The 15,638-nt window shown below is 40.7% G+C and overlaps 1 protein-coding gene across 7 annotated transcripts in view; it reads left to right on the forward strand.

The window, feature by feature from the left end:
- The first annotated feature begins 9,461 nt into the window (after positions 1-9,461).
- KIF20B (kinesin family member 20B) overlaps positions 9,462-15,638 on the forward strand; it is an 85,658-nt gene continuing 79,481 nt past the window's right edge. For all 7 annotated transcript variants that reach the window (XM_027597175.2, XM_027597177.2, XM_027597179.2 and 4 more), the window contains exons 1-2: positions 9,462-9,566; positions 12,980-13,127. In XM_027597175.2, the coding sequence (XP_027452976.1) occupies positions 12,981-13,127 (147 nt within the window). In that variant the 5' untranslated portion in view covers positions 9,462-9,566; position 12,980. The remainder of the gene's footprint in view (positions 9,567-12,979; positions 13,128-15,638) is intronic.

Here is a 15,638-nt window from a genome sequence, read left to right on the forward strand (position 1 = left end):
ACTCGAGAAGAATGTGTATTCCGTTGCTTTGGGATGGAATGTTCTGAATATGTCTGTGAAGTCCATTTGGTCCAGTGTGTCATTTAAAGTCTTTATTTCCTTGTTGATCTTTTGCTTAGATGATCTGTCCATTTCAGTGAGGGGGGTGTTAAAGTCCCCCACTATTATTGTATTGTTGTCAGTGTGTTTCTTTGCTTTTGTTATGAATTGCCTTATATAATTGGCTGCTCCCATGTTCGGGGCATAGATATTTACAATTGTTAGATCTTCTTGTAGGATAGACCCTTTAAGTAGGATATAGTGTCCTTCCTCATCTCTTATTACAGTCTTTGTTTTAAAATCTAATTTGTCTGATATCAGGATGGCCACCCCAGCTTTCTTTTGGTGTCCCTTAGCATGGTAAATGGTTTTCCACCCCCTCACTTTCAATCTGGGGATGTCTTTGGGTCTAAAATGAGTCTCTTGCAGACAGCATATCGATGGGTCTTGTTTTTTAATCCAATGATAGCCTGTGTCTTTTGATTGGGGCATTTAGCCCATTTACATTCAGGGTAACTATTGAAAGATATGAATTTAGTGCCATTGTATTGCCTGTAAGGTGACTGTTACTGTATACCGTCTGTGTTCCTTTCTGGTCTATGCTGCTTTTAGGCTCTCTCTTTGCTTAGAGGACCCCTTTCAATATTTCTTGGAGGACTGGTTTCATGGTTGCAAATTCCTTTAGTTTTTGTTTGTCCTGGAAGCTTTTTATCTCTCCTTCAATTTTCAGTGAAAGCCTAGCTGGATATAGTATTCTTGGGGGCATATTTTTCTCGTTAATGCTCTGAAGATATCATGCCAGTCCTTTCTGGCCTGCCAGGTCTCTGTGGATAGGTCTGTTGCCAATCTAATGTTTCTACCATTATAGGTTACAGATCTCTTCTCCCGAGCTGCTTTCAAGATTTTCTCTTTGTCTCTGAGATTCATCAGTTTTACTATTAGATGTCGGGGTGTTGACCTATTTTTATTGATTTTGAGAGGGGTTCTCTGTGCCTCCTGGATTTTGATGCCTGTTTCCTTCCCCACATTAGGGAAGTTCTCTGCTATAATTTGCTCCAATAACTTCCGTCCCTCTCTCTTTCTTCTTCTTCTGGGATCCCAATTATTCTAATGTTGTTTCATCTTATTGTATCGCTTATCTCTCGAATTCTGCCCTCGTGATCCAGTAGTTGTTTATCTCTCTTTTTCTCAGCTTCTTTATTCCCATCATTTGGTGTTCTATATCGCTAATTCTCTCTTCTGCCTCATTTATCCTAGCAGTTAGTGCCCCCATTTTTGATTGCACTTCATTAATAGCCTTTTTGATTTCAACTTGGTTCGATTTTAGTTCTTTTATTTCTCCAGGAAGGGTTTCTCTAATAACCTCCATGCTTTTTTCAAGCCCAGCTAGTATCTTTAAAGTCATGATTCTGAACTCTAGGTCCGACATCGTACTAATGTCCGTATTGAGTAGGTCCCTGGTTCATGGTACTACCTCTTGTTCTTTTGTTGAGGTGATTTTTTTTCATCTTGTCATTTCATCCAGAGGAGAATAGATGAATGAGAGAACAAAATGCTAACAGGTTAACAACATCCCCAGAAAATATACTCTAAACAAATCAGAAAAGACCTGAAACCAGGGGAGAAGAAAGAGAAAGAAAGAAAACAGAGAAGAAAAAGATAAAAACAAACAAAAACGGAACAAAAGCAAAAGAAAAACAGAATATGGTCAAAAATGATCAGGCTAGTGCATAGATCAGTGCCACACACTAGATTTTAGGTGTATTTTGGTCTGTTAGAAGAAAGTGCCTCCTAAAATTTTAAAGAAAGACTTATATATGTACAAAATAAGGGTTGATACAATGAAGGGCTGGAATATGACTGTAAAGATGAAAATTATAAAAGATTTTATAAAAGGAATTGATAAGAAGTTGTTTGAAAAAAGAAAGATTTAAAAAAAAGAAAAAGGGAGAGAATGTTACCAGGCAGGAGACTAGAACAAAGCCACACACTAGTGATTTAGCGTATATTTTGATCTATTAGAAGAAACTGTATCTCAAAATTTTAAAATGAGAGCAACTTATATATATATGCCAAAAATAAGGGTAAGTATTATGAAGGGATAGAATATGACTTAAAAATGAAAACTAAAAATGTTTTTTTTTTTTAAAAAGGGCTTGATGTTGGTGGAAATAGGGAAAAAGAAAAATTCGAAAAAAAAAACTTTGAAAGACTAATGAATCATGGTAAAGAAGCCATGAATTCTTTGTGCAGTATTCCCCTAGCACTGGAGTTCTTCCATTCTCATTGATCGGTAAACTTGGTCTTGGCGGGCTGTTCGTGCTGATCTTCTGGGGGAGGGGCCTGTTGCCGTGGTTCCCAAATGTCTTTGCCGGAGGCTGAATTGCCCCGCCCTTGTCGGTCCGGGCTACGCAATCTGCTCGGGTTTGCTCTTGGGAGCTTTTTTTCCCTGCAAGCTTTCCCTACGGCTTTGGAGGACGACAGTGAAAATGGCAGCCTCTAAATCTCCGCCCGGAGGAGCCGAGAACTCGGTGCCCCGCTCCTCAGTGTGCCCCCAGAGAAAAGCAGACACTCCCGTCTCCCCAGTCTCTGGCCACACTCCGTGCTCACCCGGCCTGTTACCGAGCGTTTCTATCTCTGGCACCCGACTCGGTGTAGTCTCCAAACCCAGCAGATCCCTGCGGTGCGCTCCCGCGCCGCTCCTCCCGGGGGAGGAAGAGGAGTCTCCCCGGATCTGCCGCTTGTTGGGTCCCTGCTGGAGGAGCAGTGGCCCGACTGTCCCGCGGATCACAGTTTATGGCCACCCCGAGCTGAGAGTCCGTGCCTCGGCTCCGTCTCTGCAGCCGGCTTCCCCGCTCCGAAACCTGGGCGCTCTGCCGCACTCAGGCACCCCCGATCTTTTTGTGACCCCGAGGGTCCTGAGACCACACTGTCCCGCGAGGGTTCCACTCCCCACTTAGCCACTGCAGCGACCTCCCTCAGCGGAGCCGACTTCTAAAAGTTCCAATTTTGTGCTCCGCGGCTCTATCACTTGCCAGAAGCGGCCGACGGAGGCCCCCTCCCCCGCTGTCTATCCTCCCAAATATCGCCTCGGATTCACTTCTCCGCACGTCCTACCTTCCAGTAAGTGGTCGCTTTTCTGTTCAGAGAGTTGCTATTCTTTTCTTCGATCCTCTGTTGAGTTCGTAGGTGTTCAGAATGGTTTGATCCCTTTTCAGCTGAATTCCTGAGACCAGACAAAATCCAGGTCTCCTACTCCTCCGCCATCTTTCTCCGCCCCCGCGACCATGGATTTATACAGTCATTGAGGACACATCAGTGTCCTCATGAACGTAAGTTCTTGTCCTCAACTTGTATTTCAGGAAGGGGGGGAATAATAAAGACAACAAAAACCAGATGAATATAATAACTGCTGATTGTAATAAGTATGAAAGTGGAATTGATCTTGCAAATAAAAAAAAGGGTCCATTGAGGCAAGGTGGCGTGGAAGTCTTCTCTTAGAAGGTACTATTATAGAGAGATCTAAAGGAGGAAGAGCAGTGAGCCACACGATGAATAGAGAGGAGGGAACAACCTATGGAAAGGTCCATATATGCGATAAAGAATCTGGTGTGGTTAAAGTATCCAGGGCAGACTACCTCATTGCACAAAGCGACAAGGGAAGTGAGGGTGGCCAGTGAGTGATCCTGCAGGGCCTGGTGGGCCATGGTAAAGAATTAGAAAATGTTTTCCTTTCCTTTTTTTTTTGAGAGTATTTTTTTTTAAAGATTTTATTTATTTATTCGAGAGAGAGAGAATGAGAGATAGAGAGCATGAGAGGGAAGAGGGTCAGAGGGAGAAGCAGACTCCCCGCTGAGCAGGGAGCCCGATGCGGGACTCGATCCCGGGACTCCAGGATCATGACTTGAGCCGAAGGCAGACACTTAAGCAACTGAGCCACCCAGGCGCCCCTCCTTTTCTTTTTACTTTAGAAAATCTCCAAGTTATTTTTAAAAATTAGTAGAAGTGTGGCACAATGTACATTGCTATACCTTTCACCTAGATCCAGCAGTTTTTAACTTTTTGCCACTTTGCTTTTTTGGTCCCATTTTCCCTGACCTATTTTTTTGTTCCCTCTCACTTGTTTTGTTTTTGTTTCATTTTTTTCCAAAGCTTTTGAAGGTAAGTGGCTGAATAGTGAAGCAAGTATCTTCCCAGAACAATCTTCTACATAGTCACAAATTATCACACACCAAAAAATTTAATATTGATTCAGTATCATCTAATATATAGTCCATATTTAAATTTCTCCAACTGTCCACAAAATGTTTTTCTGTAGTTACTTCTTAAAAAAAAACAACTACGAACCAAACAAGATTTATGAATTTCATTTGTAATGTTTTTCTCCTGACTAATGCAATCCTCCACCTTGTTTTTCTTTTTCCCTTACATTTTTGAAGAACCTCGGCCTGTTGTCTTGTAAAGTGTTCTACATTCTTTTTGTTTTGTTTTGTTTCCTCATAATTAGATTTAGGTTAAACGTTTCTGGCACAGATACCATCAAGTGATAAATTGCTCCATTATTGGTGATGCTAAGTTTCCTCATCTGGTTAAGGTATGTCTAATAAATAAATCTCTATGTTGATAATCATGAATTAATCTCTAGGATACTCTTTAAGATAGTGTTAATGCCCTGGTCCCCAACAACCTTTCAGCCAATGATTTTAGCATCTTTCATCCACTGTTTTGGCATGTATTGATAAGGTTTACCCATATCAATTTTTTAAAAAGATTTTATATATTTGTCAGAGGGAGAGAGAGAAAGAGAGAGCACAAGTAGGGAGAGCAGCAGGCAGAGGGAGAAGCAAGCAGGGAGCCCGATGCAGGACTTGCTCCCAGGACCCTGGGACCATGACTTGAGCTGAAGGCAGATGCTTAACCACCTGAGTCACCCAGGCATCCCTACCCATATCAGTTTTTACATTGGGAATTGCAAAATGGGGATTTTCTTTTTTTTTTTTTAAGATTTTATTTATTTATTTGAGAGAGAGAGACACAGTGAGAGAGCGAACACAAGCAGGGGGAGTGGGAGAGGGAGAAGCAGGCTTCCCACAGAGTAGGGAGCCTGATGCAGGGCTGCGGGACTCGATCCCAGGACACTGGGATCACGACCTGAGCCCAAGGCAGACTCTTAACGACTGAGCCACCCAGGCGCCCCAAAATGGGGATTTTCTATTTATTGTTTTATTTGTATTCATTAACTAGCATTCTTATGTATAGAACTTTTTGTTTTTATTTCATCTCTCCCTCTTTCTTTCATGGAGAGAACTTAAAAAAAACGAAATCTGTTTTGGTCTCTCACCATCATTATTATTCTTTTCAATGCTCAAATTGTTCCAAGTGTGGTCAACAGAAGCTCTGTTAATCTGGGTCCAATATCTTTGAAATGACCCTATTAATCTCTAAGACTTCTTTGCTTTCTGACAAAAACGTTCCAGGCTCATTTTGCAATTTCCTTGCTCCAGATGTGAATCAGCCTTCTCTCCAAGGAGGACTGATTCCTTTTAGTGATGAATGGTGTTTAGAAACAATGTGGGTGGCTTGTTGCTAGGTGTGCTTATTCTCACTGGGGTGTCAGGGTTTCTATGCCCCTAGGCCCTGTCAATGGACCAACTGAGATAAAAAAAATCATAACTTTATTTACTACCACCAATTCAAATCCAACACTATGGGATTCTTCCTTAGCCTCTATCATTCCGTATTTGTTATCTTTCTTCTCCCATAGTTGAGAACTTCGGTTCTAAGCAACATGAATATATTTATTCATTTGCTTTTTCCTATAACGCATGCAGAGTAGTTTCAAAATTGCTACACCAATACCCCTTTCAACATCAAACCTACTAGGTGAAGTTGCTGATTTCTTTGCACTGTTTTGCTCTTACACTCTATCCCACAACTCCTAACTCCAGTTCATGGAGTATACTGTGCTCAATTAATTGACTGAACTTTTTCTCTGTATGGTTATGCTGGCAATTTGATATTCAAGTATGTTCATTTCTTTCTTTGTATTAAATTTTAGGACTTGCTATTATTTCTATGGCTTTAGATTTAATGTTTTGAAAATGCAAAACTATATTTAAAAAAAAAACGTTATTCAGAGAAGCCACACTGCCATCATTAGTCCTTGCAAAACATTTCCATCCCCATAGGTAACCATTTTTAGCTAATTTTCTGATTTACAGTTTTTGAACTTATCTCTTAAAAAGCAGGTCAAACGTATGTGTATCTGTGTGGTATATACATATATATATATATACTTTCATTTCTTTTTTTCTTACACAAAAGTTAGTGTATTTTGTAAGTTCTTTTGCATCTGTTTTCTTCCCTTAAAAATATAAATATGACTTTCTTCTGAAATCACTGAAGGGCTTTAAGCCACGGAGTGACTTTATCATTTACATTTTGAGATTAGTTTGGTTACTCCAAAGAATGTTGGGGAGGAGAGCAGGATCTTAATAAGCAGGGGGACAAGTTGGGAGGCTATGGTGGTCTGGGCAATGAAAAGGGAAACAGGTGTTTATTTTACTTATACCACAAAAGCACAATAGATATACATTTGTTTATGAACTGAGTGAGGCTGCTGAGGGAAAAGGAGGATCCAAGGATGATTCTTTTATTTGTCTTGAGTAAACTCGGCAGAGACATGGTGGTGTCATTCACTGAGATGGAGATTAGGGAGGAGAGAATTTGGGGTTTGAAAATCTTTTTTTTTTTAAAGATTTTATTTATTTGATAGAGAGAGAGAGAGAGGGAGAGCACAAGCAAGTGGAGTGGCAAGCAGAGGGAGAGGGAGAAGCAGGCTCCCCGCTGAGGAAGTAGCCCGATGTGGGGCTTGATCCCAGGACTCTGGGATCATGACCTGAGCCGAAGGCAGCCGCTTAACCGACTGAGCCACCCAGGTGCCCGAGAATTTGGGGTTTGAAGTGAAAAGTCAACATCCCATATTGAATATATTAAGTTACTGATATCTGTCATACATCCAAGTAGAGATGTTAAGTGGGTACTCAGATATTTGCATCTGGTTGGCATTCAGAGGAGAGGTCTGGAGAGGACACGGAATCTGGAAGTCACCAGTAAGTATACTTAAATCCATGGGAGTTGATGAGGTTGCCAAGAGGAAGACTATAGAGGAGAGAAAAAGGTGGGCTCAGGACCAAGCTCTGAGGATGCCCATAATTTAGAGCTTAGGTAGAAGAGATAGAAAAGGAGATTAAGACAGGTGGTTAGTACGATCAGGAGTAAACAAGGACAAAGTGACTTTTTACTGACCCAGAAGCCAAATGAGTACGGCAAGGCTCAAGCATTTAACTGTGTGGCTGCTTCTGGGAGCGAGATAAAAATAAGAGAATCCATTGGATTTTTATTTTTTATTTTTTGCTTCCTCTGTGTCTGGTATTATTTGTCCTATGCCTGGAATGCTTACTCCTTTTAAAACCTGGTCAATTGCCTAATGAGCCCTGGAGATCCAGATCAAACATTATTTGCTCAGATTCCCTGTGACATAGTCTTACAACTCTTAGAATATTTTCCTTCAAACCACTCAGTACAGTTGTAATTTCTCAATTATACGTATTTTTTTAACTTGTCTCTCCCATTAGAATGTAAGCTCCTTGAGGGTTACTGTCTATTTTGCTTACTCATCTCCACTGTTTCCCTAAATTCCAGCCTAGTGTTTGACACATAGCAGGTTTTCAATAAGTATTTGTCAAATAATGAATAAACATAGCAACTGGAGGGTTCAAGAGGTGGGAATCAGTAATAGCTAGTAAAAGAAATAAAGGCAGGGGTGCCTGGGTGGCTTAGTTGCATAAGCATCAGCCTTCAGCTCTGGTCATGATCTCAGGGTCAGGGTTGGGCTCCCTGCTCATCAGGGAGTCTGCTTCTCTCTCTCCCTCTGCCCTCCCCCCTGCTTGTGCTCTCTCTATCTCTCCCTTTCAAATAACTAACTAAATAAATGACATCTTAAAATAAAAGCAATAAAGGCATTATGAGGTATGACAAGAAACACAGATTTAGGGGTAGACATGCTTGAAGGAGCAATGGAGACTTTGACACAGAGCCCACTAAAGACTTGAGTTTCAGCCTGGACAGGAAAACATAGTTTTTATCTTTCCTCTTGTCTTCCCCTTTACATTGACTTTCTCTGTTCATTTTAACTCCTGGCCCTGCATCCTCTCCTCTACTCCAAACTGGCTTACTTCAAATGATGATTTTGTGGGGAAAGTGAACTGAATGAGACAGTGGGGAGTCAGCCAGAGAAGGGGTAAACTGAAGGACATATAGAGAATGATAAGGTAAGGAAGACCCTGAGCTCATCAAAGTAGGTTTTCTAAAACTGTTCCTAGCCAAGTAAAATAGTAAAAAATAAGACCACATGTAAGAGGGTGGGTCTATGAAATTATCCTGCTGAATTTGATTCCAGCTGCTTCCTTAATAGCCATAAGCTTTTTAGCAAATCACTTAGTCATATGAACTCAGTTTCCTCGGAATCTATAAAATGGGGATAATAATAGTACCTACCTCAAAGGGCTGTTCTCAGGATTAGTAAGACGATCTATTTTAAATGCTTAATACCATGATTGGCACAAGGTAAAATTTCAGTTAACCTTAGCAGTTATTTTTCTTTAAAATCAAGCACAGGAGGGAGAGACGGCCTAAGTAATAAATGCACCACACTCGAAAGAAGAGGATCACTTTAAAAGAAGCAGATAAGGCTTGTGCTGGCACTTAGGTTTTGAGCAAAGACCTTGCCTACGCATGGAATTTAGACTGTCACAGCACAACGCCTGGCAGGGGTAGGTGCTTTAATATTTTCAGAATGGCAAAAAAGAAAAAAAAAGAAGAAAGAAAATGCCTATAAAAGTCTATTCTGGGAGAAACTTATTTCGTCCGTCCATGAGGACCGCTGGGGATGACATCTCGGGTCAGGCAGCGAAAGAAGTGGCCCTCCGGGTGCGGGCAGCCCTAAATCTAAGCGACTCTCGGGGGGCGAAGTCGCTGCCGCCTGCAGGGGCACGCCGGAGCAGAGGCTAGCTCGCCATTCCTCCGCCCGTCCCTGGGGGGAGTCACGGGGCTAAGTGCGATGGCAGCGGCCTCACCTCCAGGCCTTCGCTCGTCTCCAGGATGGTATCCGAGATAGGCGTCCGTGCCAACAGAGGTGCTACCGGCCGCAGCCACCAGGCAGCGCCCCAGCCCGCGCTGCATACCTGACTCCGCGCGGACTCCCAACCCTCCTCTCGCCGGCCGCTCACCAGCCCCTCTGCCCCGTGATTGCCGGCGTTCCGAGAACCGCCCCAGATTTGAAAGCTTCTTCCGGGAGCTGGTGGAGCCTCTGCGCTCCCGGGCGTCGTTCCGGAAGCTCCGCCCACTCCCAGCGTTCCGTGCGCTGACTTAGCCGCCATTGTTTGAATTTGAAAACGAAAACCTCGCGGAACTGCGCACAGGTTGGGCAGGCCAGACAACTTTTGCAGGTGAAGAGGTGCACCCAGGTGAGGTTCCAGGGAAGAGGTGGGTGACTGCGCACATACGAGGCCTGAGTCTGGGAAACGGCGCTGGTAGTATGAGTACCTTCCCACGGGGAACGCGATGCCCCTGAGGTTACTCTCAGGAACTGGGTGGTAGAGCGATGGGTGCTCCTGGGGACCATGGGCAGCGCATGCGCATCGTAGGGTTGAGCCATACTACTTGGGTTGGAGCTTAATCTTGTCTCCACTGCATATTAGCTGAGTGAGGCAACGCAACATTTAATCTCTCTGGGTCACCTGTTAATAACAGTACTCGCTTTTTCCGGCTCTTGTGAAGATAAAATAATATGTAAAGTTGTTAGAAACAGTGCCAGTATATATTAGGCACCAAGTGTTTGCAGTCATTAATGTTTTTATTATTGGTTTGCTGCTGCTGTTGTTGAGGCGCAGATCTCCATCGTCAAGCCTAGTTTTCTGAATCCCCGAGGTGAGCAGTTTGCTTGGCAGGTATATGACCTCTTTTTGCAGGGAGCCCTATCGTGGCCGTCTGTGTGTTTTTTTCCAGGCTGCTGCCGGTGCCTGGGGCTTGCAGTCTTGGGCTTTGCAATACCTAGCGGAAAGGGGTGTGTGTGGCGAACTTAATGACTGCTCTCACCCCCCTGTTTAGAATGTTTCCCTCCAGCTCCTTCCACTTCCTGCTTCAGTGATTCCTGCCTTACACACACTCTGATATTCTTTGCTGAAGGATTAGTTGACACAAGTTCGTGCCTTAAGCAATCGTTGCTTAAAGTGACCAGATTCAGGTTGATTTGTTATTAAAACCAGGTGGCATGTTTACCCAGAAGCAGCGGTAGCAGTATATGTATTTTATTAGATGTCCAAGACCCAAGACTTCAAGTTGCAAAATCACATAAAGGACTCATCAAATAGATGATAGACTTCTTTTGAGACTGTATTTTGTGGGTGACATTCAGAAACCTCATTCAGTAGCAGATTTGTTGTCTTTCACCCGTGTTCAACCATGGAATCTCAGTGGAGAGACGGTAAAAGAGGCAGTTTCTCAGTCATGGGAACAGCCTTCTGAAATGAGAAAGGAAGTCTTGAACCCTGCTGTTGCTAAAGATAATATCACTAAAAGACTAGTACCGATATTTATATTTCTTTGGTTTAGAGGATTTTATTATTTAAGTAATTAGGGAGGTTTTTTTTTTTATCACTTACACATCTCTTAATTTGTTTCAGGGGATACAGAGTAGTATAAGGAAAAGTTCTCGCTGTCAAGAGATTTATAATCTTGTTAGGGAGAAGTTAACTTCTCACGCATAAGTAGAAGTTAACCAAAAGTACAGGATGTGACAGTACATCTAACCAATTTTATAAATGTTAAGAGGCACTTAGTTTATTGAAACTCTACATATGAACAAGTACAAATACTATAACCTTTTTAAAAGAGGTATAATTATTTTTAATTCAGTAATAAAGGATTTATCTTTTCTTTTTTTTTAAAGATTTTATTTATTTATTTGAGAGAGAGCGAGAGAACACAAGCAAGGGGAGTGGCAGAGGGAGAGGGAGAAGCAGGGTTCCTGCTGAGCAGGGAGCCACCTGTGGGGCTCCATCCCAGCACCCTGGATTGTGACCCGAGCTGAAGGCAGATGCTTAATGAACTGAGCCACTCAGGCACCCCTATCTTTTTTTTAAACCAAAAATTAATTGACGGCAAAGAGTGAAATTTATCTTCCAATTTTGTGGGCATTTCCATAAAATCTGAGTTATGTAATGTCAAGCCAGTGCTTTAATGTTTTTGCAAACTTTTCACCTATGTTCCAGATTAGTGGTTATTTTTACTCTATCGAATACCCCTTTTCTTAATTTTCACCCATAGATTGCATGTTTGAAATAGTCTATCAAACTGCATTTAAGTAATTACTCCATTTTTATTATGTCACTGATTAATACAATAAAGACAAAAGCAACCAAGGTACTAAACTTGTTTAAGCGTATGGTTGGTTGATCCTGTAGTTTGCTGGGCTTTGCTGACAGTAAGTAATTTCCTTTGTCTTTTTGAGATTTAGGAAAAACAAAAACAACCCTGTTGTATTGAGTTTGTGGGTTTCAGGGCTGATCAAGGAAAAAGATCTGACCACAGTGTGGCAGCATCACACAAGGAGCTTTATTGGGGTAGCACTTTGACAGGATTGCATGCAACGGAAGTCCCCCACAGCGTGAGACCTTCCAGAAACTAGAATGAAGGACCACTACCTAGAAGGGGAAAAAGGCAAGGGAATTCGGGAATTGGGAGGGGAAGGAGAGGAAGAGTTAGAGTTGGGGCTTATGGTCTTAAGTGATTTTGCTCAGCAGCACAGCGGGGAGTCCCAGGGTCAGAGAACTCCAGAAGGCATTAGTGGTTTGGGTCTTTATAGCCCTGAATTTGTTTGTGATTAGCAGAAGTTGGGTATAGTTTCCTGGGATGTGCAAACTAGTTAGGCTCTAAATGACTTAAAAAAAAAAAGGTTATTTGGGCTATATTAAAAGCAAATTGATGTGTAAAAATTTGAGTCTGGCACCTAATGGGTTTTTGAATTAACATTTCTGGCCTTCTGTTAAGAAGTAAACAACATAGGGCCAATATACAAGGGCCATCTTTAGCTTTTTTATATATAACACATAAGGATACCTTCCTGAGCCATGAACCCTAGTTTGGGAGTCACCGTTTGGATATTTCATAATATTGTCAAAGAACAGTAGGGAGCTCTCTTTCTCCCTGGTATTATGCACCTCGTAGATTGTCAATAACTATTAGAATGTTAAAATTTTTTTAGTTAAGGTTTAATTTAGTTGTAACATTTTGATGCATTATTCCACATTCACCTTAATTTTTAAGACTTATAACATGTCAAGTTCTGTTTTGAATGTGTTAACATACAGTACTTTACTTTTCACTTGCATTATTTGGAAGAATTCAGTGGAAAGAGTTAAATTGTCCAGATAACTGAGTTTTACTCCTAAATGCTAAAACATTACAGAGTTTGTAGGTAACATTCTCAGAAGACATTAAATAACTAAAATAACAAGATTATAATTTACTCTTATTTGATTTCTGAGAGGATTTCAGGCAGAGATTGAATATTTTATACTGTCTTATGTAATGGGCTACCTTTACTCATGAATCTCTGGATGAATCTACCTATAGGTTGGGTCATATGAATAGTAGTGGTAGGCTGTGTCCAATATTATTTGATTCAGAATCTGTAAATAATTTGATCATTGTCTTTTCCATGGTTCATCATGTTATAGATGAGGCAGTCTAATGTTTTCCTTCTCTGGAAAACTAGTTATATGGGGGTTAGTAGTGGACAGGACTCAGAATTCTTGAACTGTGGGTGGCTTATATGCTAATTTATTAAAATTATCTAAAGTTACTGTTATTCTTGCAGAATGGAATCTGATTTAAATCAGGATGGAGTACCTAGACCATCTTATGTTTTTAGTGCTGACCCAGTTGCAAGGCCTTCGGAAATAAATTTTGATGGTGTTAAGCTTAATCTCTCTCGTGAATTTTCCTTAGTTGCTTCAAGCAGTGAGGTAAGTACAAGAAAAGTATTATGTTGATTATCATGATTTTGAGTGGAAGTGTGTGTGGCATGCACACACTTGCTGACAGGTATGACCAGAGCTTTCTAGACTTGGTGGGTTTGAGGCAACCTTCTATCTCAGTAATTTTTTCATGGCACCCTAAATACGTAACAGTTCTTCTAAGTGGTAGGTCCAAACTACTTAATATATAACTATCTATACCTTAAGCAAGAGCCATTTGAAAATAATTAATGTAAAAATGAAAAAATTACTTTCTTTAAGAATTACCACCCATGAGAGACTGTGGACTTTGAGAAACAAACAGGGTTTTAGAGGGGAGGGGGGAGGGGTCTTGGTTAGCCTGGTGATAGGTATTAAGGAGGGCATGTACTGCATGGAGCACTGGGTGTTATACGAAAACAATGGATCGTGGATCACCACATCAAAAACTAATGATATATTGTATAGTGACTAACATACCATAATAAAATTAAAAAAAAAAGAATTACCACAGTTATTTACTGTAAAGATAATACCTTTTGGGCACTTCAAGCTTTGGAATCAGATTTGGTATCGCCAACCTTATTTCCTATTCCTCTTTGTTTTGGGGTAGTACTTTTTTTTTTTTTTTTTTTAATCACAGCAACCACTGAAAAATCCAACTTCACCAAGATATGACAACAAAAGAAATAGTATGATCTAACATTGAAACTGTGAACTACTTTGAGCTAATAGTTCATGGTGTTCCAACATATGTCATGTACTGCTGTGATTCCCTCAAAAATGTAAAATATTCCACTATGCCCCTAGGGATTGCAGGCCTTAGTTAAATTAAAATAACTCAGTAGTGTTTAAAAAGTAAAAGTCCTTCCTTCTACCACCCTACCTACCACCCCTGTTGTGTGTCTTTGTAGACTTTATTCCTTTTTTTTTTTTAAGATTTATTTATTTATTATTTAAGAGAAAGAGGGAGAGAGAGAGAGCTCCAGCAGGGAGAGGGAGTCTACAAGCAAACTCCCTGGCTGAGCCTGCAGCCTGATACAGGCTTGATTCCAGGACCCTGAGATCATGACCTGAGCCGAAATCATGAGTCGGCTGCTTCACCGACTGAGACACCCACGTGCCTCTAGACTTTATTTCTTACACATTTACTTTTCAATCCATTTATATTCTATTTGTTACATTTTTGATTGTTAATTTTGATGCCTTAGAGAGATGGACTAACCCATTTTATAAAGAATGATGGAAGGGGAAAGGGAACATAAATAGAAATAAACAATACTTATTTAATATCCATCATATGCCAGGGTTTTTTACTTGAGCTTGTTTAATCATAAATCGAGAAAGAGAGGTGCCTGCGTGTCTCAGTTGGTTGAGCATCTGACTCTTGATTTCAGCTCAGGTCATGATCTCAGGGTCATGGGATCAAGCCTCATGTCGGGGCTCTGCACTTAGTGGGGAGTCCACTTGGGATTCTCTCTCTCTCCTTCTGCCCCTCTCCCCGCTTGCACTCTCTCTCTCTCTCTCTCTCAAATAAATAAATAAATCTTAAAAAAAATAAAGTAAAGAAGGGAGGAAGGGATAAGTGTCTCTTGGTATATATGTGGAACTTTTATGTCTGCCTTCTTTCACTTAACACAAGGGTCTGTAAGCAATGGCCTTTTTTTGTATTGCTCACGAGCTAAGAATGCCTTTGGTGTTGAATCTAAAAAGTCATTGCCAAACCCAAGGTCATCTGGATTTTCTAGGACTTTAGTATTTTACATTTGTGTTTTTACATTTAGGGTTGTATCTATTTTGAATTCATTTTTGTGAAGGGTATAAGATTAATTTTTCTAGATTGATGTTTTTGCATGTGGATGTTCAGTTGTTGCAGCACCATTTGTTGAAAAGACTTGTCTTTGCTCCATTGTATTGCCTTTGCTTCTTTGTCACAGGTGAGTAGACTATATTCATGTGCATCTATTTCTGAGCTCTATGTTCTGTTCCATTGATGGATTCTGTTCTTTTTCCAATTCCACACTGTCTTGATTACTGTAACGTTATAGTATGTCTTGAAGTTGTATAGTGTCAGTCCTCCAACTCTGTTCTTCTCCTTCAGTTTTATCTTGGCTTTTCTGGGCAGTCTTTATTTTTAGCCATTCTAATAGGTGTATTGGTATCACATTGGTATTTGCATTTAACTTAATAACTAAAGATGTTGAATATGTTTTCATGTGATTATTTGTCATTGTATTTTTGGTGAAATGTCAATTTAAGTCTTTGCCCATTTAAAAAAATTGGGTTGTTTGTTTATATATTATTATTTAATTTTAAGTGTTTATACTTTTCAGATGTATCTCTTTGTCAGATACATACTTTGTAAATATTTTTTCCCGGTCTATGGCTTGCCTGTTATCCCTTAATAGTGTTTTTTGAAGAACAGAAGTTTTTAATTTTATCAATTTTTTCTATTATGGATTGTCCCTTTGGTGTCATATTTAAGAAATCTTTGCCTAACTCACGTCCACAAAGATTTTC

This window comes from Zalophus californianus, chromosome 15, assembly GCF_009762305.2.
Source record: "Zalophus californianus isolate mZalCal1 chromosome 15, mZalCal1.pri.v2, whole genome shotgun sequence".
Classification (NCBI taxonomy): Eukaryota; Metazoa; Chordata; class Mammalia; order Carnivora; family Otariidae; genus Zalophus; species Zalophus californianus.